Raw genomic sequence first — 17,913 nt, 5'->3', positions numbered from 1 at the left:
GTGGCCATTGAAAGACAACACCTGTTCTACCTCAAGCTGTTTTTAAGCTATTTTTACTGACCATGAAATGCTCTTTGACTGAAAAGAAATAAAACATTTTTGAGCCTTTTTTCCCCTGAACATAATCCCTAGGTGCTTTCTTGAAAGAGAGTTGTGATCCTTTGTTAGAGAGAATATAGTTGGCAGTTCAAGAAGTGAAGGGTGGCACATTAGTAGTTATAAAACAGAATGTCTGCCAATTGTAACCTAAATTAAAATCTTGTAAAGGAAACATTTTTTGTCATAAGGAGGAAATGGGTCATGTTAGACCTACTGATTCTAATGCTAGAGAAAATGAAGTTTCACATGTTGATGAAATACATTAAGCCATCAAAGAACCTTTGGATGGATTAGATAAATGTGCCAGGAGCTCAGTGTGAATTTTGCTAAGACTCTTTGATGACAGAGCTTAATACCTTTAAGGCCTTCAAAGAACTTCCATTGTGATCCAGTGATAAGAATGAAATGCTAGCCATGGATAAAAAGTATATTAGAGATAAATTCATTTAGTTATTTTAGTAGTACAGAGGGGGAAAAAAAAACCAAGTGAAAGAGTTCTGAAGGAGTAAAGGGATACCACATTAGAGTCTAGCTTAAATACCATAAAGACTGAAGGCTTCTGATGGAGTGGCCTAGCATGCCATATACAGATAGGCCTTTTCATTGATGGCATTAGGAATGGCTGAATAAACTGGGGTATCATCATGCTGTGAACATTGCACAAACTGCATTAGTGAGAATGGAATCAATGAGACTAGACTCTGCAAAAGCTTAATAAACTGCAGTGGCTCGTGACTAAGCAACCCAGCATTAGACCAAGCTCCACAGGCTAAGGGATCGTCCTCTACACGTCTACCCTCACTTCGAATCAGCCAGCTACAGATTGGAAGGTTCCCATTACCCCCTCAGGTTTTAAAAACTCACTGGAATGACTTCTAGAACTCAGGAAAGTGCTGCACTTCCATTACAGCTTTATTGTAACAGATTAAAGATTTGGGAGGGTCCCAAATGCAAAGCTTCCCTCGTCATCTCTGTGGAATGAGTTGGGATGTGTTACCCTCCTGGTACAAATATGTGACAGAATATTGCAGTCTGGGGAAGCCCACCCAAGCTTCAGTTTTCAGAGTTTTTATTAGTGTTTCGTTACATCAGCATGACTGACTGAATCATTGGCCCCTCGGTTGAACTCAGTCTCTCACCACCCCTTTCCCTTGGCTCAGAGCCCCAACTTTCTAATCCAGTTAATCATTCAAGTGTGGCCAGTCCCCATCTTGAGGCATCTTCTTCACATCAATTCTGTAGGGTCTTCACCGTAAGTTACCTCAGTAACATAAACTGTCAGTGCCCAGTTATTCCTGTCACTTCCAAGAATTTAAATTTATTTTTTGATCTTGCCATGTGGCTTTTGGGATCTTAGTTCCTTGACCGGGGATTGAACTCAGGCCATGGCAGTGAAAGCACCAAGTCCTAACCACTGAACTGCTGGGGAATTCCCCCAATTCCAAGAATTTAGATGCTACCTCCCAGGAACTGGAGACAAAGGCCAGCCAAATTCTTTGCTACACAATACTTGATTCTCTTAAATATTGATAGTGTCTTTGGTGTTCTGTATTAGGGAAATAATTTACTTTTCTGGCTGTCATTATTCCAGGAGATAACTGAAGTCAAGGTTGAATAAACAGATGTTTCTCCCTTTAAATAATTCCCTTTAGCAGGTTCCATAGCTTAACAGCATCTCCCAGTAGATAATATACTATGTAAAGAATCAATTAACATCAATTCAAACTCAGTATGGAACAAAAAATCTGTACTCTCTCTTCTTACATGCGCATTATCTTAATTTCTCCTCTCACATCCTTATGTGTGCTGTTTCCAAGAATCTAAACCTTCAAATGTTCTTTATTTCCCAAAGCATGATCAAATGATAAGACCAGTCTTTTTTCTTCCATGTGGTCTTTAAAGGGGATCTTACTATGTGCCAAGAGATCTTATTGTAACCTGATATGTTTATGTCAGTCCTGCGTTTAACACATACGTAGGGAGCATCTCTCATGAGCTCATGAACAGCCCTTTCATGCTTTTTCAGTTTTTGTCCTTCTCTGGCCCACTGCCACTTTTGCTAGTGCTTGCTATAAATTTGCTAACATTCCTGCCTAAAGTTCTGTCTCCTAGAACTCCTGATACAGTTAGTCTTCAGGGCATCATATTCACTAGAATCTTCTGTACAGGCCTTGATCCCTTATATACCTTGAACTGTTTGTCTCCCCCTTTTTCTCTCCTTCTTTGGTTCTCTAATGGGAAACACTTTCTTTAGCCTCTGCATCAGCTCAAACTAGGAACCCCACTACATAAAAATATAGAAAGACTTCTTTTAGTACTCTAGCATTCCTAGCCTCCAGCTTTTTACCTTCTGATTGGCATTGTTAGGCTTCTTAAGCACTGTACCATATAATGTTATAATGGTAGGTCTGTTCAATAGCTGTTCAATAGCACCTGAGGTGTCTCATTTCATTTACTCCCATTGCAGTGACTTCAGTTTAAGAATCTCAGAAACCTGTAGTCTTGATATCTGTAGACTTCCCCTCAGAAGGACTGTGCCTAGACAGTTCTGGATGTTGGGGTCAGCTGTAATGAGCCTCCCGCTACAGACTCATTCCAATATTTACCCTCACCCATCATTCTTCGAAAAGTCCACAGCCATCCCAGCGTCCTCAATTTTAGCACATAATGTCCTAGGTTTGAAATAGAGGAAGTGTTTATTAGATATGAATTCCCTCAGCTTCTTGTCACGTTCTCTTCATTTTTTTCTGAGAACAGTAAGTACTTGTAAGGCTTATCCTTTCATTTGTTCTTCTGACTCCAATTCTTCATTTCTTTCTACTTCAGATTTCCCTTCTCATTCTGATCCTTTTTTCCTTTTCAAGACTTCAACTTCCCTCCGTCCTTTCTCTACTGGCTTATTCTCTTCCGCCCACATGCTTTCTATCCTGACAGCCTTCCCCTAGCTTTGCATCTCCTGCTAACCTTGTTACCAGATCCAGCAGACCCTTTTTGTTTCTCCACCTTCCTGCCCTTCTAAGGATTTGGTATTCCCCAGGAATTCTATCCGAAGTCCACTTGTTTTCTTACTCAGTGGCTTCTCAGCAACTACATCTAGGTTGATAGTTCAGAACTTCTATCTGTTCAGCACTTCCACCCAGTCTACAGTATCAGCCTTGCCTTCTCTGCTGAACACCTGATGGTACAAATCCTGGTTAGATTTTTCCACCTGAATGTCCTGAAGGCACCTTGAACATACTGTATACAAAACTGAAATGAGATTGTTCTACACCAAATCCTCTTTTTTCCCCCCTCTTATATTTCCTCCATCCTAAAGGAGATCAGTCCTAGGTGTTCATTGGTAGGACTGATTTAGAAGCTGAAACTACAGTACTTTGGCCACCTCATGCAAAGAGCTGACTCATTTGAAAAGACCCTGATGCTGGGAAAGATTGAGGGCAGGAGGAGAAGGGGACGACAGAGGATAAGATGGTTGGATGGCATCACCAACTCAATGGATATGGGTTTGGGTGGACTCCAGGAGCTGGTGTTGGACAGGGAGGCCTGGCGTGCTGCGGTTCATGGGGTCACAAAGAGTCGGACACGACTGAGCGACTGAACTGAACTGTTCCCTCTGTTAGTGGGTAGCAAGCGTTACCTGCGCAGTCATTTGTATCCTGTCATGACTATCACATCCCTAACCTGTATCTCTATCAACCTCTGTATCTAGCTGGTCTCCCCAGTTAATTCCTTTCTGTTCTATTAACACCCTTGTTTCTAAAGGCAGTGTATGTAGGCAGTCGCTACTAGCAAGGGCTCTGGAGCCATACTACCTGAATTCAAATTCTAACTCTGCCACTTAGTCATGCAGCCTTGAGTAAGCTGCCTGATCTTTCTCTGCCTCCGCTTCCTCACTTGTAAAATGGAGACATTAAGAACTCCTATCTTAGGGTTGTTAGGTGGATTAAATGAATTAATAAAATGTCAAGACCAGGAAAAAAAGCATTATAACAAAATGTTCAGTACTTACTACTCAGAATTAGCAAATTGTTAACCATTTGTTGTTTGCTACAGATCTTTTTCTTTAAGAAATAATAAAATAATAAAGACGTGCTTAAAATTCCTGTACTGTCTCACCAGAAGCTTTTTCTTTTCCAGAGAGAATTACTAACACGAAATAGATGTGTATCCTTCCAATTCATGATTGTGTGGTTTTAAAATTTTTCTGTAAGTTCCGTTGTATTAAAACAGTGCAGTGAGTATTTTTGTAGTCTCCTCATGTACATGTATGAGTCTTTTCAATGTATAGATCCAGAAGTGGAAATGGGCACAGGATAAGACGAATTTAAACTTCACTTGTTATCACAGATTACTAACATCAACTCATGGTATTTGAGAATTCCCATTCCCCATGCTCTTGCCAATTCTAGCTGTCCTCACATTTCTTGTCTTTAGCCTCAGTTCATATACTCTGTTCCCATTAAATGAGCTTCTTTTTCCTTTGGCATCTTTGTATGCAGAATGAAGCAAATTCATGTAACACTTTACCTCCCCATTAAGTTTTTTAGTAAAAGTAATTTGTCTCAGAATCTGGTTGTTGTTTAGTCACAAAGTTGTGTCCTATTCTTTTGCAACCTCATGGACTATAGGACTCTACTAATCTGTCATTCCCTCTCATTCTTTAACTTACCAAGCCTTTTTACTTTACTTTTTTAAAATTATTTTCTCTCCTTTTTAAAGTTTTTTTTCTTTTTTCCTCTTTTTAATGTCATCTTAAAATTATTTTATGTGTTTGTTGATAAATGTCATTATTAACCTCCTCATTTGGGTTTAGCAAACTTTGCATCAAGGTAGTTCTTTCTCTTCTGTTTGTGTGTAATCGTATAGCTAATACTTGTTGCAGCTTCCTGAGGTCACTCCATACCTTTTGTTGGATGACAGCAACTGTTTATAAATCACGTAGACATTTAGCATTTCGAAATGTTGCTGCTTGTATTCATTTTCAAGTAAATGACAAGTGATTGAGAATGTGAATTTCCACTATTTCTAAATATGGCATAAACCATGGATGGTTGTGGGGAGGTGTTTTTTGTTTGTTTGTTTGTTTTGCCTTTCTAACTACAGGCCCTTGGCCAATGGTTTGTGTCAGCCTTTAACCTTAGGAGAAGCTGTATGTTGATCTTGTGCATTTGGCTTATTTAATAAATAAATTTAGTACTGCCTGATTACATTTCTTCTCTAAGGGAAAAAATACAGCATTGTGTCTAATAAAGTGACATCATAGTGCCAAATTCTGTTCAGATAACTTCAGTAATGCAACTCCCCCCCCCCCCCCAATATTTATGTGAAAAAAAATTATTTTAACCTGTATGGCCACATTTCTTTCCCACAACAAAATTATAATTACTATTTGAGGGATGGGGGTGAGCCATGGGCTTGTGGGATCTTAGTTCCCTGACCAGGGATTTACCCAGGCCCCCAGCAGGGGAAGTGCAGAATCCTAAACAATGAATCATCAGGGGATTCCCTTAAATAATTTTTTGATGTTTTATCTAGAAAAAACTGGTTTTCAGTGTGTGAAATTAGAATATTTATTTTTCTAATTACCTAACTTTTCAATTCTTTTGTGCTATGTAAACACATAGGCTTCTCTGGTAGCTCAGACAATAAAGAATCTGCTTGCAGCGCAGAAGACCTGGTTTGATCCCTGAGTCAGGAATATCCCCTGGAGAAGGGACTGGCTACCCACTCCAGTATACTTGCCTGGAGAATTCCCTGGACAGGAGTCTGGCGGACCACAGTCCATGTGTTAGCAATGAGTCGGACATGGCTGAACACCTAACACACTCATAGAACCACATATAGTAGACTGTAGGCAGAATAACGTAATCCTTTGAATTAGCAGTGGTTAATTTTTATTGCTGAAAATTCTGTCTGAAATTTTCACTGGAGAAATTGTTCGTTCATGGACTGCATATGCTTTCACAATGTTGATCCTAATTCTGCCCTGCTTTGTTACCCTGAGAAAGGTACCTAACTATGCATATTTATCATTTGTAAGCTCCTTGGCTTCATGTTGTTCCTTCACCACAAACTGAATCCTTATTGCCAGCCATGTTTACATAGTTTAATACTTGTCATCACAAGAGATAGGGAAATTAAGAGAAACTGGATGATTACCTGACAGTTCTGCTAATTTAGTAGCAATTAGCCTGACTGACCATAAATAAAAATAGGATCTCTGTACTACTCTGTACTATCTACATGAAAAGGGTAAGTTTACTGCTTTCTTTCTTGAACACAATGTTACCAAGTTACTACATGTTTTAAGTATTTTTTCAAATAAATATGCTCTATAAACCCAAATTGTCTCTCTTCTTGGTACATATTAATGATACTGTAGCATTATGGGTAAGAGCTTAGAGTGGAGCATCTGTCTGCCCCGGTTCATATCCTGCTTAATATCCTATGTTTACCATCTATGTGACCATGGACAAAGCAATTTATCTGTGCCTTAGTTTCCTAATCTGTAAAATGGGGATATTGATACAGCCTACTTCCTAGAATTGTTACGAGATTTTTTTTTTTGCTTTGCTTTTTTTTTTAGTTCTACCAATTTATTGCTACCAACCCATCTCCCTCCACCCTCATGCATGCATGCACAGTCATGTAACCCCATGGATTGCAGCCCGCCAGGCTCCTCTGTCCATGGACTTTCCAGGCGAGAATATTGGATTGGTTTGCCATTTCCTTCTCCATGTTATGAGCTTTAAATGAGTTCGTTATGAAAGGTATTAGAATAGTACCTGCACTGGTAGGCTGTTTATGAGTAGTTATTGGTGCTAGTTACTTGTATTTCTTTTGTAAATTTCTGATTCTCATTTCTCTCTCCTTTTCTCTTTGGTTTTTAAGACCTTTTTTTACTTTAGAGATTTTGGCCCTTTTGTATTAGAAATATTTTTGTTACATGATTTGCCTTTTAATCTCTTATATTTTGTCATACAAAAATATATTGAAACTTTATTGTAAGTTTTGTTAATATTTTTCTTTGATAGCTTCTAAATTTTTACATCATTCTTGGGAAGGACTCTCACACAATAATCATAAAATATTTCCTATATTTGTATACTTTTTTAGTTTTACTTTTTTAGGTTATAAAAATTTAATTTTCCCTCTAATGCCCTTTTGCTTATGGTGTTGGGTGGATGCCAGCCTTTCTGTGCATAAGGTTCTGAAGATTTTATTATGTATAATACATACATGTGGCATTTCTCTTCTGTTGGCTACCTGGTAGCTTAGAAATTGTATATAATCAAATCTCTGTTGTTTAGTTGCTCAGTCATGTACAACTCTTTTGTGATCCTGTGGACTGTAACCCACGGGGCTATGGAATTTTCCTCTGTCTGTGGGTTTCCCAGGCAAGAACACTGGAGTGGGTTTCCATTTGCTTCTCCAGGGGATCTTCCCAACCCTGGGATTGAACCCACATCTGCATTGGCAGGCAAATTATAGTTGACCACCAGGGAAGCAATAAAATCTCTGATATGTCCCTAATAAATAACATTACTAGCTGGAAGAATGTATTTCCAAAGACGAGTTTGAATGTTGAGTGTGTATATCCATCTCTTTTATGTTGAAACAAATTCTCAGGAACTCAGTTTTTAAATATCAGTAACAGTAGGTACTCAGATGTATGCATTTAATAGACATCAATTTTTTTTTTTCTCTTGTCTTTCTATTGTAAAAACCTACCCAATTCATTCAAGTTCCTTAATCATGTTGACTTACTGTATAGCTATCTTTTACATAAGGAAGGTGCATTTAATTGACTCTTGAGTGTTGCGGCAGAGATATAATCTGCCATTTCTGTCTGTAGCTTCCTGTACTTGACACCTACACATCCACACAGCCTTAGGTAACCCTAGAAGTATAGGCTTTGTGCCACAATAAAAGTAATTTTGTTTTAGGAAGTACCAAGAAGCTGGAATATTTCTTTTACTTGAAGATTTAGAGAGGAAAACATTTTTATTTAAAATAAACACATTACTATTTTTGAGAAGTAAAGTTGATGTGAAATTTTTTATGTTTAATGACAAAGATCTAATGAGAGCCCCTTGAGACTGTGCCCTGAGGCAAGCACCCTCCTCCCCAACATAGGCACATTCATACAAACTCCAGTCATTCTCTTCTATTGAGCTTTGTAGGATTTATGCATAAGAAAACTTGAGGTATACAAGGCCACTGTGCACCCTTGGTGGGCCTTGGTCAGTCTGCTATCATGCAGGGTACAGCCAGGACACAACAGACAAAGCTTCAACCAACTGCTGGCCTAAGGTGATTCTGACCATGAAGGAAAACTATTATAACATTTTTGGGGTGCCCACTCTGTGAGAGATACTGCAGCAAGTGCTTTACATTTAAGCCATTCAAATCTTCTAACCATTTATCAGCTAAATATTTTTTCCCTACAGTCTGTGGGATTGCAAAGAGTCAGACGTGACTGAGCACACACATACTAATGCTAGTGCATTTGAGTTTTCTATTATACCGCTACTTCCTTTCCAGGCAATAACTGGCCAGTTGATTCAGCAGCACTCGTTAATTTGTTGTCAAGTAGTGTGGCTTATTGGAGAAGGCAATGGCACCCCACTCCAGTACTCTTGCCTGGAAAATCCCATGGATGGAGGAGCCTGGTAGGCTGCGGTCCATGGGGTCGCTAAGAGTTGGACACAACTGAGCGACTTCACTTTCACGTCTCATTTTCACATATTGGAGAAGGAAATGGCAACCCACTCCAGTGTTCTTGCCTGGAGAATCCCAGGGACGGGGGAGCCTGGTGGGCTGCCGTCTGTGGGGTCACACAGAGTCGGACATGACTGAAGTGACTTAGCAGCAGCAGTGTGGCTTATTAGCAAGTATTGGTCATATAAATTGGTTGTATGACTTTGGACAAGTCATTTTACTTCTGGGCACTAATAACTTGCATGTTTATCGTACAGTGAGATTTGGTGGTCCCTAAGATTCCTTGGGTCCTCAGAAGATCTTCTAATCCTCGTTCACCTCTTCACATTGTGCCTCATCCTCATCATCCCTTGCAGCTTTTCCTTTCGTGGTGCCTTACTCACTTCTTAAGTGAACTGCAACCATGCTCTCTTAGAGTTTTGAATGTAAAAGACTCACAATTAAATCACAGAATTTCTGCAAGACTGCAAAGAATTTTGCTGCTTACTGAGTGCTGCCATCTTGTGTCTACCATTTTATGAGAGAAAAAATTTTAAATGAGAAAAATACTATAAGTATTTTTTGGTTTGTTTCGGGTAGATTTTTTTTTCTTAAGCCTAGTCATTATATTTAGTGGCCCAGCACCCTTGGTCATATTGAAATGACAGTGTCAGTTAGAAAACAGTTTGACACTTGTTTGTAATACCTCCTTTTCTTTTATCCTATAGTCAAACACAGTGTAATTGAGATATTAAAACTAATATGAATCCATGTTGGGGTTCAAAATAATTCCATTTCAAAGTTGTTTTTGAAGAATTAGTGTAAGATGTGACTTCTGTGATGTATGCTCAGCAGTATTAGTATTGCATCTCTTGGTGGTTAGACCCCATTATGTGCAGTTGTTCACCTTAAAACTGTGCTGTCCTATTTACATTTGTTGTCCTATTGACAAAATTGTCAAAGGAAGATGGAAGAGCAATACAGGAAGTGTTTTTTGCTGTGATGCAGTCACTTGTACCAAAAAAAAAAAGTTTAAATGAAACTGACTTTAAAAACAGATGACACTGAGAATTTTGGCATTGATCTTTCAGATGTCTTTAAAAATAGTCTGTCACCCTTTATAGACATTTGCTTTTAACAGACAATGTGTGTTTCTTTGAATGTGTTAAATGGCTTATTACAGCTTTTGTTCTTTTGTACTTTTAGAAACCTAGAATGTGATTTTTAAAAATTACTGTTTTACGTCCATGGAGTTGTAGCTTTGGAAGAAAGCTCTAAAAATCATAGTTCCTGGAGGCAAGAATTCCCTGGTTTCTGATACTGGGCAAACTTTTAAAATGAAAATCATCATCTCCCTTACAACACTGACCATATACTCGGTTCTTATTATATATCTATTCCCTTGCTTTCTTCTTCCTTCTGCTTTTACAGCTGAAGAGTCTAGGTGGCCTCATGACTTACTCAGGCTCATAAGACCAGTGTATGTCAGAATTGTCTAGAACTAAGTGTTCCGGCCCTTGTTTAGGGAAAGAAAACAGTAAAGTCACCAACAGTAGTATTTTTAATTTCCAAATTACTGTGTAGTATTTCATTTCCCTTGGCTATTTTGTTAAAATATTTTGTTTTAATTTTAGGCTGCTGAGAGGTATGATATATTTGATCCAAGACAGTCCATTTCAGTCCGGGAATCTACAGTGGTGACAAGGACATGGGACTCCTCCTGCCAGATTCCAAATGGGTCAAGACAATTGACATCCTGGCTGACAACTGTGAAAAAGAACCTTGGATTATTTTATTTTATTTTTGTGGAACACCACAATCCCAAATCCATAGGACACATCAGGTAACCTAACCTCTCTTATCATTTGAGAAAAATTAGAGATTTTTATTTCAAAATCATAAGCAATCAGAGTACTTTAAATAAGCCCTTCCCCCTTAGTAACTTTACTGTTTTGAGAATGAATCACTTAACTTTGGTATAAATATAATCAAGAAAGACTTTTTTTTTAGCTTTTCAGATGTATTTATGGATTCCTAAGATAGGTTTAGGTATCTCATGGCAAAAATTTCTTTTAGGAAAAGAACTCTTGAATTTTCCATATAGAAAAAACAAGGTCCACTGGATTTTTCCCTTCTCAAGATTTAATTATGAAATTTTTAGAAATGCAGAGAAGTTGAAAGAATTTTACAGTGAACAACCGTTTTAACAACCGGTTGAACAACCACCCCTGCATTCTACAATCAACATTTTATTATACTTGCTTTAACCTGCGTCTGTCCGTCTGTACCCATCCCTCTACCTGTCCATCAGTTCATCTTCATTTTTTTGATGCTTTTTGAAATAGGTTGTTCTTACCACACACATATACAAATTTAATTATGTGAGGTGATGGATTGCATTACTCGTTTCACAATATATATGTGTATCAAATCATCATATTGTACACCTTAGGCTTATATGTTATTATGTATCAGTTATATCTCAGTAAGTCTAGAAAAAAACAGCAAATGGTGTATAAGTTCTGCTCTTCAGGTTCGTATATCTTACATGTCCTAAAATGAGAGCTTTATCTGATAAGTTCCTATTTGATATTCAGTGTAAAGTTCCCATTGTTGTCTTAAACTCACTGAAGATATGAAACATTTTGGCTTCTTTTGTATTTGATCTCCTTTGAAGTACTAAAGCATCTGGTAATGTATGTTGTTTGGCCCTGAGTCACGTAAATCAGGAGAGTTTTCAATGCTTGATTCATAATGCTGGACAGTTATTAGTGCAAATTCACAACTGTGTTTTGTATAGAATGTTGCTATTTTTTAAGTTACTTCCTTTTGGAATTACAGGTTAATTTAAGAAATTAGAAATTTTAGGAATGCTAGATGAACTCTCTGAAGCGATGACAGGAAGATTTTTTTCCACGGGACAATACTCATAATATCGCTTCAGATAAAAAGGTTTCTGATGTCAACCAAGTATATATCTATAACTCTCGATCCATTACCTTTCATCTGGATAGGACATATTCCTTAATGTTTCTTATGAACTTTCACAGTGGTGTGCACATCAAAATCACCTCATACTCTTATTATATCCCTTATCTCATTGTCTTATGATGTTTTTTAATTTGGATATACTTGCCACTAAACTATATGCCCTTTGGAAGCAGGAATTTTGCATTTATCTGTGTATATTTGACATTATTCCTGGAACATAGAAGATACTTAGTCAATGTTGTATACTAACTGAATGTAAAGGATGTTTCAAACTGAATTAAAATTTTTTTCTTGCTTGCTAAGGCTTCAAGTTCCCTGTAGAATTCTAAAATAACCTTTGCTAATGAGGATGTCTGATACTGTTACTATAAAAAATGAAACTGAAACAATGAAGGATTTGGAGGCAGAAGTGAAAGATACAACTGGAGTTGAAAATCTTACCAAATCAGAAAGCTATGGGAAGATTCTGGCAGAGAAGAATGAACGTTGTATTGACAACAATATTGATTTGCAGGTAAACAAGAGTTTTTCCTCTGGCTACAAGTATTAAATATTCAATAATACATAATTATACTTTTCATACAAAACTCACTTTCAGAATTGTATAAGGGTAAGGTGACCTTTTGTGACATGCCTGCCAGCTGCTTTGGGTGGTCATCTGGATTAACTTGTTGAATTTAGCTCTTTGATTTGCTTGTATCACCTATTTCTTTTTATTTGTATGTGGCCAATATTGGTTTTCTAGTGGCTTTACACTTTTTCATTCCATTTTGCACATATCAGTGTTGTGAGAGTTCAAAATAACCTAAGATTAGAGGAGATTAGAATAGAGAGATTGAAACTGCAGGAGTTCTATTGGCAAAAACAGCCCTGGGGAAGTAATCAATCAGCTGTGACTGAGGGAGAAAAAAGATTGGTGAAGAAAAAAAGGTCACTTGAGGCTTTTGATGCTACACATGTATGATGACCTAGCACTAACCACTGAGAAGGCTTTTAATTCCAGGCATAGATGAAAATTGATGATGGTCCACAGGTTCCAGGTAGGTAAAAATTGTGTCAAGTAGTCCTTAACAATGCTTACTTTTATGTGTTCTTATTATTTGTTGCTTACAACGGATGATCACAAAATAAGGGTTTGCAATTTTAAAATAACATTTTCTTTTTTAATATCTCATGATTTGTGTGTTGGGAAATGGAGCAATGGCTTGACTGAGTGAATCTTGTCCATACAAGGCATCAGACGAGATCCCTCACTGATATTTGAATGTCAGGTGGGCTGGCCTGGAAGGTCCATAACTGTTTTGCTCACTTAAATGGCTTGTTTGGTGGCAACAGCTGGAATGTAGGCTGAGCTAGACCTAGGATCACATACCTGGATTGCCTCCAACACAATCAGCCCAGGTAATCAGACTCATTATAGGCAGCTCAGGGGTTCCAGAAAGAATGTTCCAAGAGCCAAACAAAGCTGCAAGCATCCTTGTGACCTAGGCTTAGAAGTCCCAGAATGTCACTTCCACTGTTGTCTTTTGATAACACTTGTTAGTAAAGCCAGCCCAGATTCAAGGGGAAGGGGCATTTGACCCTGTCTCTCAGTAGGAAAGACCTTTAATCTACCATAAGCTGTTAACTTAAAATACTGTCTGATACTTCTGTTTTAGTTAGCCCTATACTGCTAAGTCACTTCAGTTGTGTCAGACTCTTTGTGACCCCATGGACTATAGCCCACCAGGCTCCTCTGTCCATGGGATTCTCCAGGCAAGAACGTTGGAGTGGGTTGCCATTTCCTTCTCCAGGGGATCTTTCCGACCCAGAGATGGAACCTGTGTCTCTTATGTCTCCTGCATTGGCAGGCAGGTTCTTTACCACTAGTACCACCAGAGAAGCCCATAAACTGTTAAATTAAAATACTATGTCTTATACTTCTGTTTTAGTTAGCCCTAGAAATAAAGAATTCTATTTGGGGAGAAAAATACTCTTATCATTCTTTCTACATCCTAAAGACCTTGAAGGCTTTGTGCCAAAACTTATACTTTATTTTTTTAGAATAAATTAAGAAGTTTCTTTGAAAGGTTGTTTTATTCTTTAATTCACTCAAAAACTTTATTCTTCATTATGTGCCAGAAATGTGTTAGAAAATGACATCAACTCATACAGCAGTAAAAAGGCATTTAGATCCCACTGCTTAAGTATGGTCAGGTGGCTATTACCTAAGAGATTTGGAGGAATAACAGTTTCTCTAATCATTTTTAGAAATAGCACTTTTTAAAACAAAAAATTGTCATGCCTGCCATCAGTACAGCCATTGATGGCAGAAAGTCAGTATCCTGATTGGATCAGAGAAAATGCTTAAATTCTATGGCATTTGTGATTGAAATGGTAAAAGGTATCTTTCTAATCTCTTTTCTACACCTAAGGTTCACTCTTCCAGGTCATGTTTCTCTACAAGCGATTAACTTAAATTATGGCATACACTGAATTTATTTCAGGTTTGTTTCCAGACCACTGCAGTAAAGCAAATACCACATTAAAGCGAGTCACACAGATTTTTTGGTTTCCTAGCACATGTAAAGACACTATACTGTAGTCTGTTAGGGATGCAGTAGCATTGTGTATAAAAAAAATAGTTAGGCCTTAATTAAAAATACCTTATTGCTAAAAATGCTAACCATCATCTGAACCTTTGACAAATCATAATCTTTTTGCTGTTGGAGTGTTTTGCCTTGATGTTGATGGCTGTTGACTGATCAGAGTGGTGGTTGTTAAAGGTCACTGGCAATTTCTTAAAATACGGCATTGAAATGTGCTGCATCAATTTACACTTCCTCTCATGTCCAGTTTCTCTGTAGCATGCAATGATGTTTGATAGCATTTTACCTACAGTAGAACTTCTTTCAGAATTGGAGTCGGTCCTCTCAGACTGTTGATGCTCAGTCAGTGAAGTTTATATAATATTCTAAATCCGTTGTTGTCATTTCAGTAATGTTCACAGCATCTTTACTAGGAGTAGATGCCATCTCAAGAAACCACTTTGCTCACCCCACACAGGAAGCAACTCCTCATCTGTTAAACGTTTATCACGAGATTGCAACAATTCAGCTACATCTTTAAGCTCCACTTTTTTTTTAAGGATAGTGTTTTTCATTCTCTCTCTCTCTCTTTTTTTTTTATGTTTTATCTATTTATTTTTGGCCTTGTCAGGTCTTAGTGGCAGCCTGCAGGATCTTTGTCGAGCTGCACAGGCTTCTCTCCAGTTGTGGTGTGTAGACTCAGTAGTTGAGGCACATGGGCCTAGTTATCCTGTGACTGGGATATTAGTTCCCCAACCAGGGATCAAACCCATGTCCCCTGCATTGCAAGGCAGATTCTTAACCACTGGACCACCAGGAAAGTCCCCAGGCCCCACTTCTAATTCTAATTCTCTTTCTGTTTCCACTCCATATGCAGTTACTTCCTCCACTGAAGTCTTGAACCCCTTAATGTCATCCATGAGGGTTGGAATCAAATTTTTCCAAACTCCTATTAATGTTACTATTCTGAACTCTTCCCATGAATCACCAGTGGCATTTGGATGGTGACTGTTTCCAGAGGCTTTCTGGGTTTTGCCCAGATCCATCTGAAGAGTCACTATCTGTGGCAGCTATAGCCTTACAGAATGTATTTCTTCAGTAATAAGACTTAAGAAGTTGAAAGAACTTGAAAGTTGAAATTACTTATTGATCCATTGGCTACAGAATGATGTTGTGAATCTTGTACATCTCCATCAGAGCTCTTGGTGACCAGGTGTGTCGTCAGTGAGCAGTAGTGTTCTAAAAGGAATCCTTTTTCTGAGCAGTAGGTCTCAACAATGCACTTAAAATATTCTGTTATCCATGTTGTAAACAAATGTACTATCATCTAGGCTTTGTTGTTCCATTGATAGAACACAGGCAAAATTCTTAAGGGCCCTAGGATTTTCAGAATGGTAAATGAGCACTGACTTCAACTTAAAGTCACCAGCTGCATTAATCCCTAATAAGAAAATCAGCCTGTTTTTGAAGCTTTGAAGCCAGTCATTGACTTCTCCTCTATAGCTATGGAAGTCCTAGATGGCATCTTTTTCCAATAGAAGGCTGTTAGATCTGGCTAGCTTGCTGCAGCTTCTACTTCAGCACCTGCTGTTTCACCTTGCATTTTTATGCTGCGGAGATGGCTTCTTTCCTTAAATTCTGTGAACCAACTTCTGCTGGCTTTAAACTTATACATCTTCCTCACCTCACTCCACCTTCATGAAACTGAAGAGAGTTGGGGCTTTGCTCTAAATTAGGCTTTGGCTGGTTTGATTTTCTATCCAGACCACTAAAACTTTCTCCATATCAGCAGTAAGAAAGTTTCACTTTCTTTTTATTCATGTTTTCCCCTGGAGTAACACTTTTAATTTCCCTCAAGAACTTTTCCTTTGTAGTCACAACTTGAATAATTGTTTGGCAAACAGGCCTAGCTTTCAGCCTGTCTCAGCTTTCAGCATACCTTCCTCACTATGCTTAATTTCTAGCTTTCAATTTAAACTGAGAAAGATGTGACTCTTACCTTCTCTTGAACACTTAGATGCCAGTGTAGGATCATTAACTGGCCTGATTTCAACATCGTTGTGTTTCAGGGAATGGGGGCCCCTGGGGACGGGGAGAGACTGGCAACAGCTGTCTGGTTGGCAGAGCAGTCAGAACACACACCACATTTATTGGTTAAGCTTGCTGTCTTATGTGGGTGTGGTTTGAGGCACCCCAAAATAATTGCAGTAGTAACATCAGAGGTCACTGATGACAGATCACCATAACAAATAAAATAATAATGGCAAAGTTTGAAATATTGTGATAATTGCCAAAACATGACAGACACAAAGAGAGCACACGCTGTTGGAAAAACGGTGCTGCTTGAAGCAGGGTTGCCACAAACCTTCAATTTGTAAAAGCACAGTATCTGCCAAGCACAGTGAAACGAGGTGTGCTTGTATTACATTTTCTGCCATGTCTCTTGTGTTGCTCTTGGCAGTAAACACAAAAACGTTCTGATGACCACTATTGAATCGTGGCTCAGTGGTTCATACTGCAGGAGAATTTCATGCCGCAAACACTTACTGAAAACCTATTCCATGGCAAGGAAATAGTGTAATAAGGAAAAATGGTCCTGGTCTCTCATATCACGTTCCATATAGCATGGTGAATATAAAGACTGGGAAGAGGAACAAAGAGAATATGAGAGTTTGTTTTATGTTAATCCACTGAAATGCTGTATTCCTTGTTTATTCAAATGTTTATTAAGATTTTACTTTTATGTGTATATATTTACTCTGCTTGGAGATTTTGAGGTTCAGTATGCCTCTATGCAAGGGATCTGGCAAGGGGTTTACAATCGAAATAATGTACACAGAGATTTAAGTAATGGAAATTAGGAGTGGAAGTAGATAAAATTAGAAAAAATTTTTTATGTTTTCATATAAATAAGTCAACTCTTTTAAGAATGAAAAGGGAATAGAGTGTCTTGTTTAAAAAAATCTGTTTTGTATAGTTACCTCTTAATATGGAGTTACCTATTATGAAATGCCTTTTTTTCTAAGATACTAGTAGACACTTCATCTTCTTTTTCTACCTCTAAGATACTTCCTGAAGGCTTCATTTTAAACAGCAACTATTATTTTTACTCAAATTTAGATGTATGTGCTGATTAAAAGTGACTTAGGAAAATGGAAATGTTTTCTTAAGGAAGCAAATAGTTCATCTGTTTCCAAGTCTTAATTTCCTGACCATCCCTTTAGTATTTTATTGAGGAAAACTAATTTTTGAATGAAGGGATGTCATAGTATAAAATTTTAAGAACTCTTATGATTTTCTACTATTTGTTAAAGATATTATTTATATAAACTGTTCTTTTATCCATTTGTTCACTAATACTTGATTCAAACCTAGATGATATCCTGGTGCCAGAGATTGCACGGATCTATAAAACAGAGATAAGCACTACGGAGTATCTCGGGAATGGACTCAGAACTGTGCCATGTGATGATGCTACCTTAAAGTTAGAAAAACCTTCATTATAGCTGGATTAAACTTTAAATTACTGTTCCTTTTTTGATTTTCTTATATGGGT

General features: G+C 37.9%; 1 protein-coding gene across 7 annotated transcripts in view; it reads left to right on the top strand.

Annotated features, from left to right (window-relative positions):
- Positions 1-17,913, top strand: part of R3HDM1 (R3H domain containing 1) — a 152,905-nt gene that overhangs the window by 53,054 nt on the left and 81,938 nt on the right. For all 7 annotated transcript variants that reach the window (XM_061135664.1, XM_061135663.1, XM_061135661.1 and 4 more), the window contains exons 2-3: positions 10,434-10,642; positions 12,094-12,304. In XM_061135664.1, coding sequence (XP_060991647.1) covers positions 12,134-12,304 — 171 coding nt within the window. In that variant the 5' untranslated portion in view covers positions 10,434-10,642; positions 12,094-12,133. The remainder of the gene's footprint in view (positions 1-10,433; positions 10,643-12,093; positions 12,305-17,913) is intronic.

The sequence above is a fragment of the Dama dama genome, chromosome 33 (assembly GCF_033118175.1).
Source record: "Dama dama isolate Ldn47 chromosome 33, ASM3311817v1, whole genome shotgun sequence".
NCBI lineage: Eukaryota > Metazoa > Chordata > Mammalia > Artiodactyla > Cervidae > Dama > Dama dama.
The sequence above is the reverse complement of the archived record's forward strand: the minus strand, read 5'-3'. Positions and strand labels throughout refer to the sequence as shown.